The sequence below is a fragment of the Corythoichthys intestinalis genome, chromosome 11 (genome assembly GCF_030265065.1).
Source record: "Corythoichthys intestinalis isolate RoL2023-P3 chromosome 11, ASM3026506v1, whole genome shotgun sequence".
Lineage (NCBI taxonomy): Eukaryota > Metazoa > Chordata > Actinopteri > Syngnathiformes > Syngnathidae > Corythoichthys > Corythoichthys intestinalis.
Window position 1 is genome coordinate 42793882 of NC_080405.1, and position 20069 is coordinate 42813950.

Sequence of the window (20069 nt, forward strand, 5' to 3'; positions counted from 1 at the left end):
TTTTAAATACAGTTCACGACGTCCAGGTGGCTATAACTAATTGAAAATAATGTACTGTTTTCCTATTGAGCGTGTATAATCACCAAGTCGGCGCCGTCCTTGTGGACGCTACAATATGTGCTCGTCTGTCAATGTTCAGTCGAAATAGTTGGAAACATGTATTTATTTATTTACGGAGTATTTTCTTTTTTATTTTACAGACGAAAACATTTTTTAGTAAATGTCGAATAAAACTACACGAAATTAGTCTTGAGTTTTTGTCAACAAAAAACAGACGAGACAAACACATTTTGAGATGATTTAAATATGACTAAGACTTATAAGTATTATCATCCAAAACACTAAGATGGAAATTAAAAGGGCAGCCAAAAACAACACTGGTTTAAACCCAAAGTGATGATTGCAGGGTTTTTTTGCATTTCAGTAGCTCTGACCTTCATAATTACATATTTTCAGAGTAACTATGATTTTTTTCTTTACTTATCCACAGTCACCTAAATCTGCCTTCATAAGTGCAGCCAAAAAGGCGCGTCTGCGAACTAACCCGCCTAAAGTGCGCTTTTCAGAGCAAGTGTCCATCAGTGATCCAGACTCAGTAAGTTGCATTTCTGAATTGTGCATGCCATTGGCAACACCTATTGTTACCCTTTCCCTCAATCTCCCACAGCTCCTTTCTTTTGTTTGATCTGCAAATATCCTCTCTCAAGCCACTCTGCAATAAATGTGTGTGCATGCGTGCCTGTTTGTGTGCAATAAAGCTCTTGGGTGAGAAGTTTATCCATGAATAAATTGCTTTCTGACGGTTTAAAATTCTGAGATGAGCAACCAGAACTTCAAAATCAGCTTAGACCCCACTCATCTTGTTGTCATTTGTCACAGTGTGAATGCAGTGAGACAAGCATTGTTATACTGATGCTATTGTGCATCAAAAATGATTATTGTCTCGTCGGTTCAGTGCTTTAATGACCACCCCATCGCTCAACAGATTTTAAACGAAAAAATAAAATAAAAAATAAAAATGGACGGAGCACTAATACTTCTTGGGTTTATTGCCTATAGTTTTGCTTCAATGCTATAAGGTTATCATTGTGTGTGTTATTTTAGATTGCTTTGCTATGTTATAAAGACCCAGTATTATAATTTCACCAAAATATGACTCGGTAATAGCATAACTCAACGAATATTTCTAGAAGGAATTGTAAGTTATAGTTTTTGTCCCAATAAATAAATAAGTAAGGGTGCCAGACTGCCCCTGCCTTGAAACATGTATACAGCAATGGTCCCCAACCTTTTCGCCACTAAGCACCGGTGTGATGTGGGCTTTTTTTTTTTTTATGGACCAGCAATGTGTGTCAAGAAATCCAGCAAATATAAAACAACATGACAGGGCTAAAAACGAATGCTCAGTGCAAAAAAAAATGTCACCCACTAGAGGCGTGCGGAATTTCCGACTCTTGGATTATTCACGATTCGGCCATGGAAGACTCGAGAACAATTCACAAACATCCAAATTCCGATTATTGAATTATACCAGGTAAATCGCAACTAAAACACAGCGTGGTCTTACGGACGCAATGAGGAACGGACCGAGAGTAAATATCATGTTCAACTTATGCCGCGAGATAAAAAAACAATAATACCTGACTGTGGCCGACAGCTGCTTCAAACAACGCCCAGTTGCTACAAACATACGAAATGACAGACGACGGCAGCGTTAGAACATGTATTACTGGTGCACGATAATTATTTGTCCGATGACAGGAATTATGACGTCATCCCGATAAATCCAATAACATTATTAATAGGACCGATAATATGTATTGTGTTGGTTTATAATTTACTGTGACTTTACACACTAGTATAGGGAAGCAGTTGACCATTTGCGGGGCATTGCTCCCATCTGCTGGTCAAAATAATTCGTTGCATCTATTTTTTTCTGTCACAGTAGTTTTGTTCAAATTACAAGCTCATTCACATACACATTACGGTGTCTAGCGGTCGCATTGACAATCGTGAATGCTTTCTGTTACGTTTCCGCCTCGGAAATATGTAAATATTTTATGTTTACTATAACATATGGATGTGCACCATATGTTTACTTCTGTGGTGAAGGGTCATATGTACAGAACTTAAAAAGTTGTGTTATAGAAGCCAGCCAGTGCTTTAGTAACTCAAGCTAGTGTGCTATGCTATACATATAATAGGTGTGTATATAAGTGTATTGTGCAGTTTGTTGTATATTGAGTAGAGGTGTGCAAAATTTCCGATTCTTAGATTATCCGCGATTCGGCCGCGGAAGATTCATGAACGATTCACAAACATCCAAATTACGATTATTGAAATATGCCAAGTAAAGCGGAAGTACAACACACTCAGCACGCCGCGCGGTCTTTTGGACGCAATGAGGGACGGAGCGAGAGTAGCTAAACATCATGCTTCTCATTACCCGGCCCCTCGGGTAATGCCAATGCTCAACTCATGGCTCTAGCTCAACTCATGCCACGAGATAAAAAAACACATCAACATACCTGACTGCTGTCGAAAGGCTGCTACAAAGTACATCCACATGATGTTACGGTAGATATCATTTATATAGGACTAGATGCACTATAGATTCAGTAGCGTTAACAGCACATCTACAAAAAGCTAGATGTGGGCGTTAGTAAACGGCCGCCATCTTATAGCAGTACACTTCCCTGCAAGCCTGTTGTAGCGAACCTTCCAAGCGAACCTAATTAACTTATCTAAAATACTCCTAAATTGGAAAAATTTTGACTTGAATCTATCTTTAAAATAGTTTTAAAACTTTCACATGTCGAAAGTAGACAAAAGGGAAATTATGGAATAACGGGAGCAATTTTAACAACTTTAAGATAGTGTAAAGCGCTTTGAGCGCCTTGAAAGGTGGAAAAGCGCTATATAAGTATAACACCATTTACCATTTAACGGTTGATTCACAACATTAAATTAATTGAATGTAGTTTAAAGCTGCTGATACAGAATGGGGAATGGAGTTTTTTATTTACTGTTATTTTTGTATATTTGATTACTATTATATGTTAATTTGATACAGAAATAGTAGTTTGGTTTAGCCTGAGAGTATTTTTGAACAATTTTGGAACTAATGTACAAAACATTAAAAAAAAAAAAAAAAAAAATGTTTAAAGGAGGGGGGTGCATCAATAATCGTTTCATAATCGAATCGGAGCCTCTGAATTGTAATCGAATCGTTAGGTGCCCAAAGATTCCCAGCTCTAATATTGAGTATTGAATATGTGTATTTTTCTGTTGTACTTTCACATTATTAAGACGAGTGTCTTCCCATAAAAGCAAGAAAAGACCAAGCCTTGTGGTTTATGGAAGTGCATTCATTTTTAGCTGGCTGTCGGGCAGTGCAGAAGTGAAACGCACTGTTTTGTTCATGTCATTATGAAAAATCTGGTGAGATCAAAGGAAAATCTATGTTGGATCCACCACTATTTTTTTTTTTAAACCTCCAGGTCAGGGGTCGCATTAACCGAATATTTTCCGTCGTTGACCAGTTTTTTAAAACGGTGACGGAAAAAACTGAAGTCCATCCGTCATTTTGACAGGTTGCAATTCACACCCCAGACCACAGGGTGGCGGCGAGTGAGCATATTAATTAGCTATTGTCTCTCTTGATGCATTACGTCGTTGGCCTTACTCGGAAAAATGTCAAGGCAACTGAGTGTTTGCCTAGCACGGCCAGACTGTTCTCCCTGTATTTTTCAAACACTGAGAGACAAGTCTGGGACACAGCCTTTCGAGTAGGTACAAAATCAATCGACAAATCAGATTTGTTTATTTGCGTGACGTGTTCTTCACGAGCAACGTCACTCTTGCGCGCCGAAAGTTGTCTCTAGAACAACACGGATGGCGAACGGGAGAGCCGAGAATATGTTTCAATCCGCGGTAAATTCAGTTTTAAATGAGCTAAAACACATCGACACGAATCATTGACAACAGTCTGTCTCGCGCTAGCCATGTTGAATAAACTCCGTTCTCCTCGTATATTTACTTCCGCGCGCAAGTCCCTCGTCCTGCCCTCGTCGCTTTGCTAACGGCACGTCTGCCCGTCGCTGATTGGTGCACTCCGCTGTCTGTTTGCCTCTTGTTAAGCTTGTTCGGACAGAATATTCATTAAAAATGAATGAAAACTAAATACTATTGAATATGTCATTATTATCATTTTAAAAATGTAAGTGACGGGTAAAAATAGATTATGACCGGATTTTTATGACGCTGTCAGTCAAAATGACAGACAACGAAAAAGTCTAGCGCAACCTTTGCTCCAGGTGTTCAAAAACTCAGGTTATACATTTAAAAATATATATATTTATATTGGTTATCGATATCGGCTTTGAGGAGCAAAAAGTTATCGATATCGGTATCAAAAAATGGATATCGTGCACCCCTAACATGTATAGAGAACTACATGCAAAATGACAGACTTGCCGTTATTAATGAACAGCCGCCATCTTAAAGCAGTAGACTTCTCTTGAAAGCTCTGTGCTAGCGAACCTAATTCACTTTTTATCTAAAATACTCCTAAATCGGCAAAATCTTGACTTAAATCTAACAGTGAATGAATGAATGAAACAGTTTTAAAACTTTGACATGTCGGTAGTAGACAGAAGGGAAATTATGGAATAACGGGAGCAATTTTAACAACTTTAACGGTTGAGTCACAATATCAAATTAATTGAATGTAGTTTGAAGCCGCTGATACAGAATGGGGACTTGAATATTTCATCCACTGTTTTCAACTGTTATTTTTTGTCATTTTTTTCAAAAATGTTTTTTAAACAGCAAAACCCTGGAGGCGAGAGCACGCGAGAATAGAATTACAGACGCCATGACTTTAACGAGATATTATCGCGTACTTACTTTGTTTCGATCCAAAAACTCCATGTAGTTTGTATCACTAGCCACGTTTACATGCTGACTTTTATTCATACCGATTCAAAACATTCCGAATGGAAATTTCACATCAGCTGTTTACATGTCACTTCATCTATTCCGATCCAGCGTTTACATGTGACTGCCTTTATTCCGAAAGGACGTTTGACAACTGCCGTCTGACATGCGCAGATTAATCAAAACAAAGCGTCACGTTGCAAAACATGGAGATCGATCGTCAGATCAGCTGCTGTTTTAACTTTTCGAGTAGAAACAAAACTTCAGAATGATACGCCGTTCATTTAAAAAGTTGCGTGGGTGCGCTGTGCGTGTGCTTGGAAGCCATGTTGCAAGTGACGTTACTTATGTCACCAAGTGACGTCACCACGTCAGTACGGAGCATGCGCAGAAAGAACGCAACCAGACACCATTCCGCTTCCCTGTTTACATGATATAATTTTACTTCTAATCGGTTTGGGAAAAGGAATATTCCACCCCGTGAATCGGAATGAAATTCCATTCGGTTTGGGCCTGTTCATTCCGAATGAGGTGTTTATATGGAACACATTTATTCGGTTTGAACAAATATTCCGATTGTAATTGGAATATTTGGCTCCATGTAAACGTGGCAACTGAGTGTCAAGACACAGCTGTGAATGGCCACAGCTGGATTTTTGGGGGGAAATATTTTATTGATGAAACATGGTAATATAACAAGGGTCGCGATGCAGGAATCACACACATGAAAGAGTGGTCGAGATTTTCTTTGTCATATATTTACCCTTTTAAACATTTTTTTTCAATGTTTTTTGTTTGGATCAATTACTTATCATCTAACATATCGGAGAAAATGTGACAGTAACCCAAAAAAAATAATAATAATACAATTAAGCGATAGTTATGAGGTAGATATGTATGACTTTTTTTACGGACGCCATTTTTTTCATTGTGACATAAATTGTTTAAAAGTTTAAAATATGTGAGTGAATACTTTGTCGTTTAGAAAATCGTTTTTTTTTTAAATGAAATATGAGACATCAATTAATGATTCTAAGTTAAAAACGACAGAAATTTCGAATAATGAATATAATTAATTACCTTGTTTTATGGCTGGGTCGAAACAAAAGCAGTTGCGCAACGTCTGCAAACGGAAGTTTTCAGGGTAAAACGGACAAATTAAAAATAGTTCGGGGGTTTAATGCGCCATGAATCTGCTATGGCAGCATATAGACATATTGTTCTATTAAACACAAAAGTTGTTTTAGCTTAAAATAGAGCAGTTCCTTTTACAGAGGAGTGCAAGAGCAGAAACTGCTTTTTCAGTCTTGTCTGTGTTTTCCGCCATATATTAAAATCGGTGCTAGATGCTAGCTCCAAAGGATTTCTATGACAACATCCTATCCATTTTTATTATTGTATCTATGGAGTAGACAGGCAGATTGGTGTGTCAAGAGGCAGATGACAGAATGCAGTCGTTAATAAATTATTTACTATTTCAAGCAAATGCTCCACAGACCGGTACCGATCCCAAGCCCAGTGGTTGGGGACCACTGATCTATAGCACATCTTTTTCTTAATAAACATTTTAAATAGTTTTCTGAAATTGGTTTCACATCACTTGGGCCCAAAAGATTTCTTATTAGCTTGTTGCACAGGCAACTCGAACTTTAATTACAGCCGATTTTTAGAAATGTGTCCAGCCTGATGATACCAATATTGAGCGAATGTCACAGTTTCCCTAATTACACCTTGAGACCGGTATTGTCGATAAAAAAAAAATAGTTTAAGTAAGAGAACAGATACAGAATATCTAATTTTCTGCTTCTCTTTGGAATTGAAGCGTTTTGATCTGAAAGTACACAACCAGCAAGGCGGCTTTTATGATTATTTCAACAACTTAAGACATTTGTGGCTTAATTTCTGCCACCACTGATGAGAACACAGACTGCTATTAACAAATTCAAGCTCGGTGTTGATAAATAAGGAGAGAATGAGGACAATATTTGTGCTGCCTTGTTTCCGTCACACTCTTACTTACCGCTAACTAGAATGAAGGCTACCTCGGCACAAGCCTTTGCATTAGCACTGAATGTAATGATACTATTGAATTTTGTGGTCATATGGCTTTATTATCTGGTAAACTAAGTAAAATACATAACATGAAGAATCAGATAAGCACAAAATCTAACGGTCTGCTCCCCTAACTTAGGTTCAATTAACCCTCCACAGACAGGCATTGCAGATTTTCAGCAACTAAATGCTAATCACCTAAATAATTCACATTCCTATTTAGGAGTGGGAACCCCTTGTTATGTCACGATACCATACAATTTGTGATACAAAGCTCACGATAACAATGATCTGACGACACGGTGATACAACGATTATCGCTACATTGGTCAGGAAATCATTCTAGGATATTCTACAAACAACTAATAAACAGGAAAAAACAAGCTTCTGCTGTGAATTGGAATGAGTTTATCCAGGGATGAAAGTGGTTAGAATTTCTTGCCGGAACTCTCTGTCAAGAAGGCCGGCACGGAGCTAGAATTTTTTTTGGGGGGGGGGGTTAAACCTCCTAAAACCACTGAAATGCAGATAAAAGTGCTTTTGGCACAGTTATTCCTATGACACATACAAACAAAAAATCATTTTCATTCAAAACAGTATTTTTTCAATTATTTGCAAAATAAGTCAACAAAACAGAAGTAACCCCAACCTCCATCTAATCCCCCCCCCCCCACATTTCCTAAATGCAAATCCTCAATTTTAACTAGTTATTAACATAGGATGTACATTAAAATTGAAGCTAATGTAAATGTTTACTTTTCTTTCTTTTTTTTCTTTTTTTTTTTTTTTAAATAAAAGATATAACGAACATACAGTACAGGCCAAAAGTTTGGACACACCTAATTCAATGCAACACAAATGAAGGTCCCTAAACCACTGATAAAGCAATAAATTCCACTAATCAACCTTGAAAAGGCATACCTGTGAAGTCAAATACCATTCTAGGTGACTCCCTCTTGAAGCTCATTAAGAGAATAGCAAGAGTGTACAAAAAGTAATTCTAGCAAAAGGAGGCTACTTTAAAGATGCAACAATATTATACATGTTTTTAGTTATTTCACCTGTTTTTACTTAGTAGGCTACATAGTTCCATACATGTTCATTCATACTTCTTTTACGTTCAGTGAGAATTTACAGTGACACTTGACGAGTCTAAATAAATGATCGACAGTAGATCAAATAAACAAGCCTCCTCAACTCTTTCCTTTCTCGTAAAGAGCTGATCAATTTTCTGTTGCATTGCTCTTTTTTATTGCATCAATTCACCAAGCGTTTTTTTTTTTTTTTTTTACATGGTGTCCTGTGTTCACTAAACGTGAATTTGTTTAGGTTGACAGACAGCAAAACGAGGCAATAGTGGATTTTTTAATTTGAAGCTTTTACTTCTTCACTTTTGACGAATCATACAGCTGCAACACACACATGCACTCATGTTCAAAATAACACACATAAAACAAACATTTTACTCCAGTACAATCAATATGTAAACTTAGTAAATCAAATCAGCCCAGTCTGCATAATAAAGTCCGCTAGCTTAGATGCTACGAATGCTAACGTATTCACACTTCTCTCATAGCAAATCGCTAAATATAACCAAGCAAACAGTATCTCCAAACTTAACCACAAATGCCAACACCAACATACATCAACTGAAACTTACAGCTTCGAGTGGGCTGAACCAGAGTAAGTAGCTGTCGCTTAGCCATGTTAGAAACATGTGCTTCTCAGTCATCAAAGGCAAGAGTTCAGACACACCCAAATCCGAGACCAGAGGGCATCATTTGTCAAAATACAATACTTTAAACAAACATTCACACATAGGATTTTGACAGTTGCCGTCATATTTTCGGCATCAAAGTACCGTCGGAACGGTGTTCCGGGTCGAAAACTCATGCCGGTACGGAGATCCGGCTCGTTCCGGTCCACTTTCACCCCTGAATTTATCACTAGTACACGTCCAATCCGTTTGAACTGGTAGGGTGGATTCGTTCATTCGCTGCCATCCCACCCACTTCAAACAGATTGAACGTCTTTGGCCATCAGTGGCCGCCAATGCCAGGCAAAGAGGTAAATTTGGGCCATTTGAGGTCATTTATCTGTTGCTTTTTAGTTACTTCCTGTTAATTTGGGGGTATTTTATGGGTCACTTCCTGTTTATTTTGAGTTACAGAACAGGAAGTGACCTGGGAATAACTCAAATGAATAGGCAGTGACTCAAATTCAACAGGAAATGACCTGTCTATGAAAAGCAAGTGACCTGTAAATGCCCCCAAAATCAAACAGAATGACTACAAATGCGAGTCGAGCACCGTCAATGGCAGTTTTAGAGTTAACTGAGACACTATTATGATGGAAGATTTTGATAGAAACTTGTTGGTTCCTTTTTTTTTTTTTTTAAAACATTGACACCATTTTAAAACGATATCTCGATTCTTGGCAGCAGCATATCGATAACCTTTTGGGATACAATGTATCACGATATATCACTATTTCGATATTTTGTCACACCCCAATTCATATTTCATTGGCTTTTTTTTTTTTTTAAGTCAGAAGTAGCAGTTTGTCTGTTACTAAAATTTGAGTCGCAGAGGGTTAATCAACTTGAAAATGTGAAATGTAACCGTAAAAGATAGTAGTGGGAACCTCTTGGTACCTCACGATTCGATACAGTTTGCGATACAAAGCTCACGAAAACCATGATATGGCGATACAACGATTATCGATACATTGGTCAGGAAATCATTCTAGGATATTCTACAAACAACTAATAAACAGAAAAACAAGCTTCTGCTGTGAATTGGAATGAGTTTATCACTCGTAGACGTCCAATCCATTTGAACTGGGAGGGTGGCAGCGAATGAACACGTTCATTCGCTGCCACCCTCCCAGTTCAAACGGATAAAACGTCTATGGCTGTCAGGAGCAGCCAATGCCAGGCAAAGAGGTAATCTTGGGCCATTTACTTGTTGATTTTCAGTTACTTCCTGTTGATTTTGGGGTATTTTATTAGCCTGGTAGACCAGACTCACCGCTGTTCCAGCTATAGACCCCACTCACCCACGTCACACAATGACGTGTCGCTGTATCCGGCCACCATATTGTCCTTCATTGTTTATCCGTATTCTCAATGGTTTCAATTTGTCGCGCAATTTATAGTGCAATTCATGGAAGCCCCGGTGCTTTCAGAAGCTGTAAACTCATTGGATGCGTTGCATAAAAGGCGTTATGTGGAAAAGCTTCAGTCTATCCATTCGCCAGATCCATATTTGATGCCTAAATCGATATTTTTCGACCCGCTGTCTTCGCCCTCTCTGCCTGACATCTGCTACCCTGATATCTACAACTATCTTGTCCACACGAAATCAGCCTATTCTCACGAAAGTTTGAAAAACTTGAAGAGCAGCACTCTAAGCAACATTACCCTGTGTGATTTCTAAAATGGCGACAATCAAAAAAAAAATAAAAAAAAGTTGACTGCGATGGCCGACGCTTCAAGGATAGGTGGATATTGGACTATTTCTTCAATAAAACACGCAACAACTGTGTCTGCCTCATTTGCGAAGAGACAGTCGCTGTTTTCAAAGAGTTCGATGTGACGCGATATTACCAAACAAGACACGCGGACATGTACGACAACATTACAAGGAAGATACGCAGCGAGAAATTATAGCAACTTGAAGCTAGTTTAATTTCACAGCAGCAGTATTACACAAGAGCCCGAGTGTCAAAAGAGAACGCCACAAAGGCGAGATTGTTGAAATTATGAATTTTAAAAAATAATAATAAAGCAAATGTGACACACAGAAGGGCTGCTAAAAATTGTTTAAATATATTGTTCTACGTAAATCAGCCAAGGTAGCCCCCCACATTTTTACCACACCAAATCTGGCCCCCTTTGCAAAAAGTTTGGACACCCCTGTTTAACTGATGATCCGTAGACGAGGCCAGCTTCTTTCACTTGGTACCAGATAAATATTATTCAAAAAATAATGATGGCGGAAGAAATAAACATCTTGAATTTGAAACTATGTTGTCGGCGATAAGCCTCGCAATTATCTTATTTGTGGTTGTCAGCCTAAAACCCTCTAAATATATATTAAATGCATCTTACCAGGTATAAAATGACTACTACATAGTCTGTGGTGATCGTTTGGTGCCCAGTTTTCTCGTCGAATTGCAGCAGTCCATCTCGCTCTCCTCTCCGGGTCTCTCGGAATACGGTAGAACTTCAAGTCTCTCCGTCTATCTTCTCTGTTACTGCAACCAACCGCCACACACGCCTTCACCATTTTGATTATTAATGTTAACGAGCAGAAAAACACGCCATAATAGGAGGAATTTACGTAGCAGTAATGCGTAAACACGACGAGCTGACGGACAATACGGCGCAGAGGCGTGGTTGTGAAGTCATGTGAGTGGGGTCTATAGAGTCTGGCGACCAATGAGCGGATCAAATTTCTAGGGCGGAGCAAGCCACAGCAAACAGACAGCGGAGTGGACCAATCAGCTATGGGCAGACGTGACGTTGGTAAAGCAACAACTCGCGCGGCGCAAGCGGAGAAGTTTATTTAACATGGCTAGCGCGAGACAGCCTGTTGTCAATGACTTGTGTCTATGTGTTTTTGTTCATTTAAAACTGATTTTTACCTTGGACTGGAACATATTCTCGGCTCTCCTGTTCGTCCTCGGTGTTGTTTGGAGACGACTTCCGACGCGAAAGGGTGACGTTGCTCGTTAAGAACACGTCACGCAAACAAACAAATCTGATTGGATAGATCATTTCGTACTGGCTCGAGAGGCCGTTAATGGGCTGGGTCCCAGACTATTTTCACAGTGTTTGAAGAATACAGGGAGAACAGTCTGGCCGTGCCAGGCAAGTATTTTATGGGTCACTTCCTGTTCATTTTGTGTTACAGAACAGGAAGTGACCTGGGAATCACCCAAATGAATAGGCAGTGACTCAAACTCAATAGGAAATGACCTGGAAATGCTCTAAAATGAACAGCAAGTGACCTATAAATGCCCTGAAAATCTGACAGAATGACTGTGAATGCTCTGGTTTTGAATGAACTAAAGTTCCCAGTCTAAATGGATTGGGTGTCGAGCACCGTCAAGGTAGCCTTAGAGTTAACTGAGACACTTATGGTGGAAGATTTTTTTTTTTTTTTTTTTAATGTAAACACACACCTTTTTAAAATGATATCTCGATTCTTGCAGGAGCATATCGATAACCTTTTGGGATACAAAGTATCACGATATATCATCATTTCAATATTTTGTCACACCCCTAGTAAAAGATAAATACATAAATAAAAATCCCAATGCAAAGCACTATTCTACTGGCCAACACGCACCCAAATTTAATAACAAATGTTGTTTGAAAATTTTTGTCAATAAATATAGTACCTCCTGGAAAACAATTCAACGGTGCTCTGTCCAGTGAAAATAAAAACTATTTTAAAAATTATTTAATGCTTTGAAGGCTTTCAATACGGACAAAGCCTTGTGATTTATAGTATAGTTTCTTTGTACAGAAGATGCCGAGAAAAACAGTAGCTAAAAGCAACAGAATACTTGTATTTAGAGCTGTCCCAACTAGTCGACGTTGTCGACGTCATCGATGACATAAATGCGTTGACGGGCAAAACATACTGTCGACGGGTAATGACGGATTAAAAAAAAAAAAAATTACATGCGGATAAAGTTTCGAATGGCGGGCGCTCGCAATGCAAGCGGTTGTTACTGGCACCCCCAAGGGGGCCTCTGTTATTTCAATGTGACCGGCATTGTCAGATTAAGCAAAGAGGAAGAAAATGGGCGAGCGAAAGAGGGAGTGAGATCTGTGAGTTGGGAAAGTTCAGTTGCTGCATCCCCCTACGTTTTTGTTTTGGTCAATAAAAGTATCCATAAAGAGTCATCCGACGCCTCGTGTTTTTATGCACGCCGCCGCCTTCCTGAGGAGGAAATCGGACAAACCGACGACAACGAGCCAAGTGAATCGCCGATTCACTCCTCAGTACGGCGAGAAGTTGAAAACACCGCCAATTACCAAAAAGGGCAGAATTGGTGACACGTGAAAGTGGCATAAAGGCAAAAAAGCGGACCAGAATACCCAGAGCCTGGAATTATTTCAAGGAAAATATGGCGGGTGCCACTGTGTGTACTCTTTGCTAAGCTGAGCTCGCATACCACGGTAGCACGTCGGCTATGAACGAACACTTGAAGCGCCGTCACCAAAGTATAATTTTCGAAGACAACAAGAAACAACAAGCTAGCGGATTATAAGTCCATACAACTTTTTAACGATGTTTTTTAAAATGGAAGTTACCTTTATGTGCGTCGTATCAACGTGCATTTTTATTTGATAAAATAATTAATATATATATTATATAATTATATATGTATATACATTTTTTTTAAAATTATTATTAAATTTATTAGGATCATGGAAGCTCCCACTTGGGGAAAATAAAAGAGTAAGAATTGTTTTGACTCCTGTTAAAGAGGTGAAGTCTAGTGTTTCCGTTTACATTTTTTTTGCACTAGTTAATGCCAGAAGCATTTGACGTCATTGTTTGTGATTTATTATTGATATTTATGTTATTTATACGTTAATAAAGAATTTAGGTGTTCCAAAATGTTTTTTGTGAATTAATAAGCATCAACAAAAATTTCATTAATAAAGTAGTAAAAAAAAAAAAATAACATTAGATTAGTAGACTAATCATAAAAATAGTCGGCTGACTAATCGGGAGGAAATTAGTCGTTTGGGACAGCCCTACTTGTATTTACCTAAAATAAACTGCAGGGCATCTGTTGTGGACACCGATTGCCATTTCAGATGCAGTACATTGTTGATTTAGCTGTCATGCCTTAAATTTGGATTTTCTTCTTACAAACCCAAAAGATGCTTGTAAAAAAAAAGCCTCATTTCAATGTAGATTTATGGAGATTTCTTTTGCAGCAGCCATGCTTCCTCAATTAAAAAAATGTCTATTACGCATTTCCAAAAGAAAAAAATTATCGACCTGTAGTCTTTTATGGCTGCATAATCACGACTGAATCATACCTTGAAAACCCTCAAGCGATATGAAATAAAGGAGACACAGAGAAAAAATGCCAATCACCTTCCAAGAAGAATGGACTGCATTGCGTTTCATAACTTTTCTTCAAATAGTGCTTTGAGTAAAGCTAGAAACCTTGGCTCTCCCTCTGTCCCTCCTCTCACACAAGTCTGCACTGAATGTCTTCTATCTTATCGTGCAGTTTTCCATGCATGGCGGATATTCTGACCGTAACAGATGCTGAATTCCGTACTCACAGAGGTTGCAAGTGAGCACAAAATCAAAAACAAACAATCCGCCGTTCACTCCTTCCATCTATTTTAGACAATGCTGAAGGACGACTCCTTGCTACTCATACCTAATGTGCTGAAGGTGTTTCTGGAGAATGGACAAATCAAGTCCTTTACCTTTGATAGCCGTACAACTGTGAGGGTGAGTACATTTACAGGCATGTAACGTAATTTCAACTGGAGTCACTGCCACTGGTTCATCACTTGTCTTAATCAAATAAGATCCTTTAACAGTATTTTGTACATTTAAATCCATTCTTCACACTTGCTGACAACATGAGAGGCTCTTTGAAAACTCTCTAGTTATGGGACTTTCCCAAAACTAAAACTTTCACAAATCTGATCAAACACCCAAACCAATAAAAGATTCCAGTCAGACTCCGTCATTCCGCAAGAATCTGACATCTCTGAACGACTCATTAAGTCAGCTCTATAAGATTTCATGAATCTGCTCATAGCTTGAGAGAATGGGAGAGAAGAAAAATGGCTTTTACATTAAAGGAGTGATGGGAACTGTCTCTTGTCGGCGTAATTAAATGGAATTTCAACTTAATAGGGAGGCGTGGATCAATAAAGAAAACTACAGATTATACCAATGGCTCACCAGAATGCACAGTTGCACATACAGTGGGGCAAATAAGTATTTAGTCAATCACTAATTGTGCAAGTTCTGCCACTTGAAAATATTAGAGAGGCCTGTAATTGTCAACATGGGTAAACTTCAACCATGAGAGAGATTGTTGGAAAAAAACTGAAAATCACATTGTTTCATTTTTAAAGAATTTATTTGCAAATCATGGTGGAAAATAAGTATTTGGTTAATACTAAGAGTTCATATCATTACTTTGTTATGTACCCTTTGTTGGCAATAACGGAGGCCAAACGTTCTCTTCACAAGCTTTTCACACACTGTTGCTGGTATTTTGGCCCATTCCTCCATGCAGATCTCCTCTAGAGCAGTGATGTTTTGGGGCTGTCATTGGGCAACACGGATTTTCAACTCCCTCCACAGATTTTCTATGGCGTTGAGATCTGGTGACTGGCTAGGCCAACTCCTTTGTTGCCCTGATTGTGTGTTTGGGATCATTGTCATGCTGAAAAGCCCAGCCACGTCTCATCTTCAATGCCCTTGCTGATGGAAGGAGATTTTGACTCAAAATGTCTCGATACATGGCCCAATTCATTCTTTCCTTTACACAGATCAGTTGTCCTGGTCCCTTTGCAGAAAAACAGCCCCAAAGCATGATGTTTTCACCCCCATGCTTCACAGTGGGTATGGTGTTCTTCGGATGCAATTCAGTATTCTTTCTCCTCCAAACACGAGAACCTGTGTGACCATAACACATTCTCCCAGTCCTCTTCTGGATCATCCAAATGCTCTCTAGCAAACCGCAGACAGGCCTGGACGTGTACTGGCTTCAGCAGGGGGACACGTCTGGCAGTGCAGGATTTGAGTCCCTGTCGGTTTATTGTGTTACTGCTAATAACCTTTGTTACTGTGGTCCCAGCTCTCTGTAGGTCATTTACTAGGTCCCCCCGTGTGGTTCTGGGATTTTTGCTTTGCGATCTTGCTATCATTTTGACGCCACGGGGTGAGCTCTTGCATGGAGCCCCAGATCGAGGGAGATTATCAGTGGTCTTGTATGTCTTCCATTTTCTAATAATTGCTCCCACAGTTGTTTTCTTTACAACAAGCATTTTACCTATTGCAGATTCAGTCTTCCCAGCCTGGCGCAGGTCTACAATTTTGTCTCTTGTGTCCTTCGACAGCTCTTTGGTCTTGGCCTTAGTCGAGTTTGGAGTGTGACTGACTGAGCTTGTGGACAGGTGTTTTTTTATACCGATAATGAGTTAAAACAGGTGCCATTAATACAGGTAACGAGAGGAGCCTCGTTAGACCTCGCTAGAAGAAGTTAGACCTCTGTGACAGCCAGAAATCTCACTTGTTTGTAGGTGACCAAATACTTATTTTCCACTCTAATTTGGAAATAAATTCTTTAAAAATCAAACAATGTGATATTCTGGGTTTTTTCCACATTCCGTCTCTCATGGTTGAGGTTTACCCGTGTTGACAATTACAGGCCTCGCTAATCTTTTCAAGTAGGAGAACTTGCACAATTGGTGGTTGACTAAATACTTATTTGCCCCACTGTATATTAGCATGTCTGTCAGAGGACGCTGTCTTGCAACATTCTAGCTCTAAAGTCATAGACTTTGTCAGTGTCGCAGTTCACTGGACAACGTTTTCGTCATTTACAACAAACCCTACAAGTTCCTACACTGAAATTGCATGTTGTTGCTTTAAAGAAATAGCAATTGCTCACGATTAAAAAGACTCTTGCTTTCAGTTTGAGGCAAACAACATTAACATATCAGTGCTACAAGAGCTTGAGTGTCTCATAAAACTAAACATCCCGCCATTGAAACCAATTCGCCCAAGAGCAAAAGTTTGACCGCAAATATTCAGTATGTACTAACCGTGTAGAATAGAGAATATATAAGGAAGCTATCCATTGCTCAAAATGACAAATATGGCACTGAAGTATAGGATAAGGAAGCACCCATCACTATTATATCACGATGACAAAGTGGTCTGAATAAAAATAAAGTGCATCCAGGGTGGAAATTGCCTCCATAAATCAATGTATTTGTTGTTTTTTTCCTACTGTGAAAATATTTTTCTGTCTAATCACTCCCCTTCCAGGATGTGATCTCCTCCCTGCAGGACCGCCTCTCACTGCGCTACATTGAGCACTTTGCCTTGGTGCTGGAAGCAGGCGGTCTTGACCAGAGTCAAAAGTTACTTCTGCTGCAGGAGAACCAACCCCTGACGCACGTAAATAAGACATGTCTAAAAAATATTACAACAAAAATACAATACTGAGAAACAGTGCTAAAGCATACACATATGACGTAGTTTTTGGACTATAAGCCGCTACTTTTTCCCATCATTTTCAATCTTGCGGCTAAGAGTCCAATGCTGCTTATTTGTTGATTTATTTGGGTTAAAAAGGTAACACTTTATTTGACAGCGGCTTCATAAGACTCCCATAAGACTGTCATAATTATGACATGACACTACCAAGGTCATTAATGATTGCTTATGACAGATGTCATTAAGTGTCATCTGGCAAGTTATGTCACTAACTCTGTTTATGTCCAGCTCGGATCTTTTACATACATTCAAAAGTGACAACTAGCAATTAATGAAACAACTGGAACAGTAACTGAAGAAATACAGGTTGTCCATAAAGTCTCTTTACCATTTAAAAAAATTATTAAAAATGCAATTGATTAGATATTTCATTTAGATTTTTCTATTGTATTCAGTGTTTATTAAAGTTTTTAATTACACTGGGGGCTGCATGTTCGTTGGTTCCTCAATCAAACATTTCTAGAATTGGAAGGGATGGGCCAAATCCTTGACCGCCACGTTACTCCCCTGGACTTCTTTCTATGGGGCAATGTTAAAGATATCGTGTATCGAACAAGGATAAGGGACATGACTGACCTTAAGCGAAGGATTACTGATGCCATTGCCACAACTGATTAGGCCATGCTACAGTGAGCATGGCAAGAAATCGCGTACCGTCTTGATTTGCTTCGTGCAACTAATGGTGCCCATGTAGAAGTGTATTAAAAGAGGTAAAAATGAATAAATAAATAAACGCTGAATACAATACAACAAATCTGAATAAAATATCTAATCAATTGCATTTTTAATAAATTTTTGAAATGGTAAAGATACTTTATGGACACCCTGTAGTTCGCAGAGAACATGAATTTTGCTTATCTACATCTGTAGCGCTGCAATGCATGCTAGGAGGCATGTTGTAAAACTGCTGACAGCAGAGATTGACCGTCTCCCCCAAGGGAGCAGTGATGGCCAAATGAAGCAATGAAGCTTTGCAGCCAATTGTCTCAAAGCTTCATGGTGGTTCATTTGGTCTTATAACAGTCTGATGATGCTGCTCTCAAATAGTGTTATCTTTTGGTGTAAATATCCCATAATACAGTTAGGACAGCTGTGGCTTATAGTCCACTGCGGCTTATCTATGAGCAAATACTTTTTTCGTGTCAAATTTGGTAGGTGGCAGCTTATAGTCTGAAAATGACGGTACATTTGATAACCCAGATATGTTAGGTCAGACACAAGTTCTAGAAGACATACAGATTGGGCTACAATTTGCTGACATCTATTGTGACTCTGGCGATTGCTCTTAAACTGCAAGGGAAGCTCAGCTACCCTTAAAGTATCAAAAAAAAAAAAAAAAAAAAAAGTGATCAAATCTATACCATTGTAAGTAAATTTCATTGACTAAATATACGCTACAACGCATATTGTTCGCACGTATAACGCGCTTTTGTTCAGAATCAGCTTCATATAACTGGTTACGGCATGACTTTCTTTCCATTCATTCGCGCACCTTCACAGTGCTTTAAACAGCGTGGACGCGAGCAGTCTGCAGAATTGAAAGTGGGTTGTTCCAAGGCGGCAAAACGAGACGAGTCATTGTCCCGCCCAGCTGATGGGTGGGCCCCGGGCAGCCTGGACTATACACTGTATGCATGATGATTGGATGATCTGTCTGAAGCTGAATCCCTTCTTTATTGAGATCAAAATGAGCGAATCAGTGTTATAGTAAAAACGTCCATGGTAACATTTTTCAATTTTCATACTGTTGTTCTGAGTTGAACTGAAGACTTTCCTAATCATCCTAGCGACACTTTACTTGTTCAAAACGACTAGTGAAAAATCGAGCTTATTTGAGGTGTTTTTTTCTACTGTAGCTGGTTGTGTTTGGAGACTTGACTTCTGGCACTCCAGTTTCTTTCCCTACCGAACATCGGCTGCCGCTAAGCCCCTTCCCCATCACAAAGCACTCACAGGCTGACAAACTTTGAGCTTCCCCTCAGTGAAAGACCAGCATCAGCCACTAATGTGACTTCACACGATTGTTTGGTATACAGTAGGCCTGCACAATATATCGTTTGAACATCGCCATTGCAATGCGCACATGTGCAAAAGTCCCATCGCAGGATGTGTGATTGTTTTCGGGTTGTTGTTTTTTTTTAATGTAAACTTTTGTTTTTCTTTATCAAAGCAACAATTGTACAGAGACATGGCTTCCTTTTATATACACCAATCTTCATCATTCACTAATAAACCTCCTTAGCCTGGATTAAACAGTAATACTAGGGATGTTCCGATCGCATATTTTTGCACCCGAGTCACCTGATTTTGAGAATCTGCCAATACTTAGGGGCCGTTTACATGGTGACTCTCCGAGAACACGAAAAATTTCATGTTTGCATTTTTATGGTTCCGTCTCCATTCAAACAATGTCGCAATTCCGCATGAAAAAATGTAGAATTCATGCCAGGCCCTAAGGGGTAGTGCAGATTTACAAGGCGACAGCGAATGATACACTTTGACCTCCTCAGCACGGAAGACAACATGCCCACCCACTCCAAGCAATGGCATTTTCTTTTCTTCAAAAAGACACAAAAATTGAAACATTCAACATATTTAAATAAAAAATATTATACAAACAGTAAATTAAAGCTGACGTTCCGCCATATTTGCTGTTTTTAATGTTTAGTAGCACCGCTGCGCACGCCCAATGTGACGTGTACGAGGGCTGATGTTATCGGAGCGGTCCCACGCCGTGGGAGCTTTTGATATGCATGCGGAGCAAGCCCCCCTCAAGCCCCCGCAATCGAA

The 20069-nt window shown here is 39.1% G+C and overlaps 1 protein-coding gene across 4 annotated transcripts in view; it reads left to right on the plus strand.

Annotated features, from left to right (window-relative positions):
* frmpd3 (FERM and PDZ domain containing 3) overlaps positions 1–20069 on the plus strand; it is a 216407-nt gene that overhangs the window by 180407 nt on the left and 15931 nt on the right. For all 4 annotated transcript variants that reach the window (XM_057849440.1, XM_057849443.1, XM_057849441.1 and 1 more), the window contains 3 exons: positions 491–595; positions 14379–14486; positions 17049–17180. In XM_057849440.1, coding sequence (XP_057705423.1) covers positions 491–595; positions 14379–14486; positions 17049–17180 — 345 coding nt within the window. The remainder of the gene's footprint in view (positions 1–490; positions 596–14378; positions 14487–17048; positions 17181–20069) is intronic.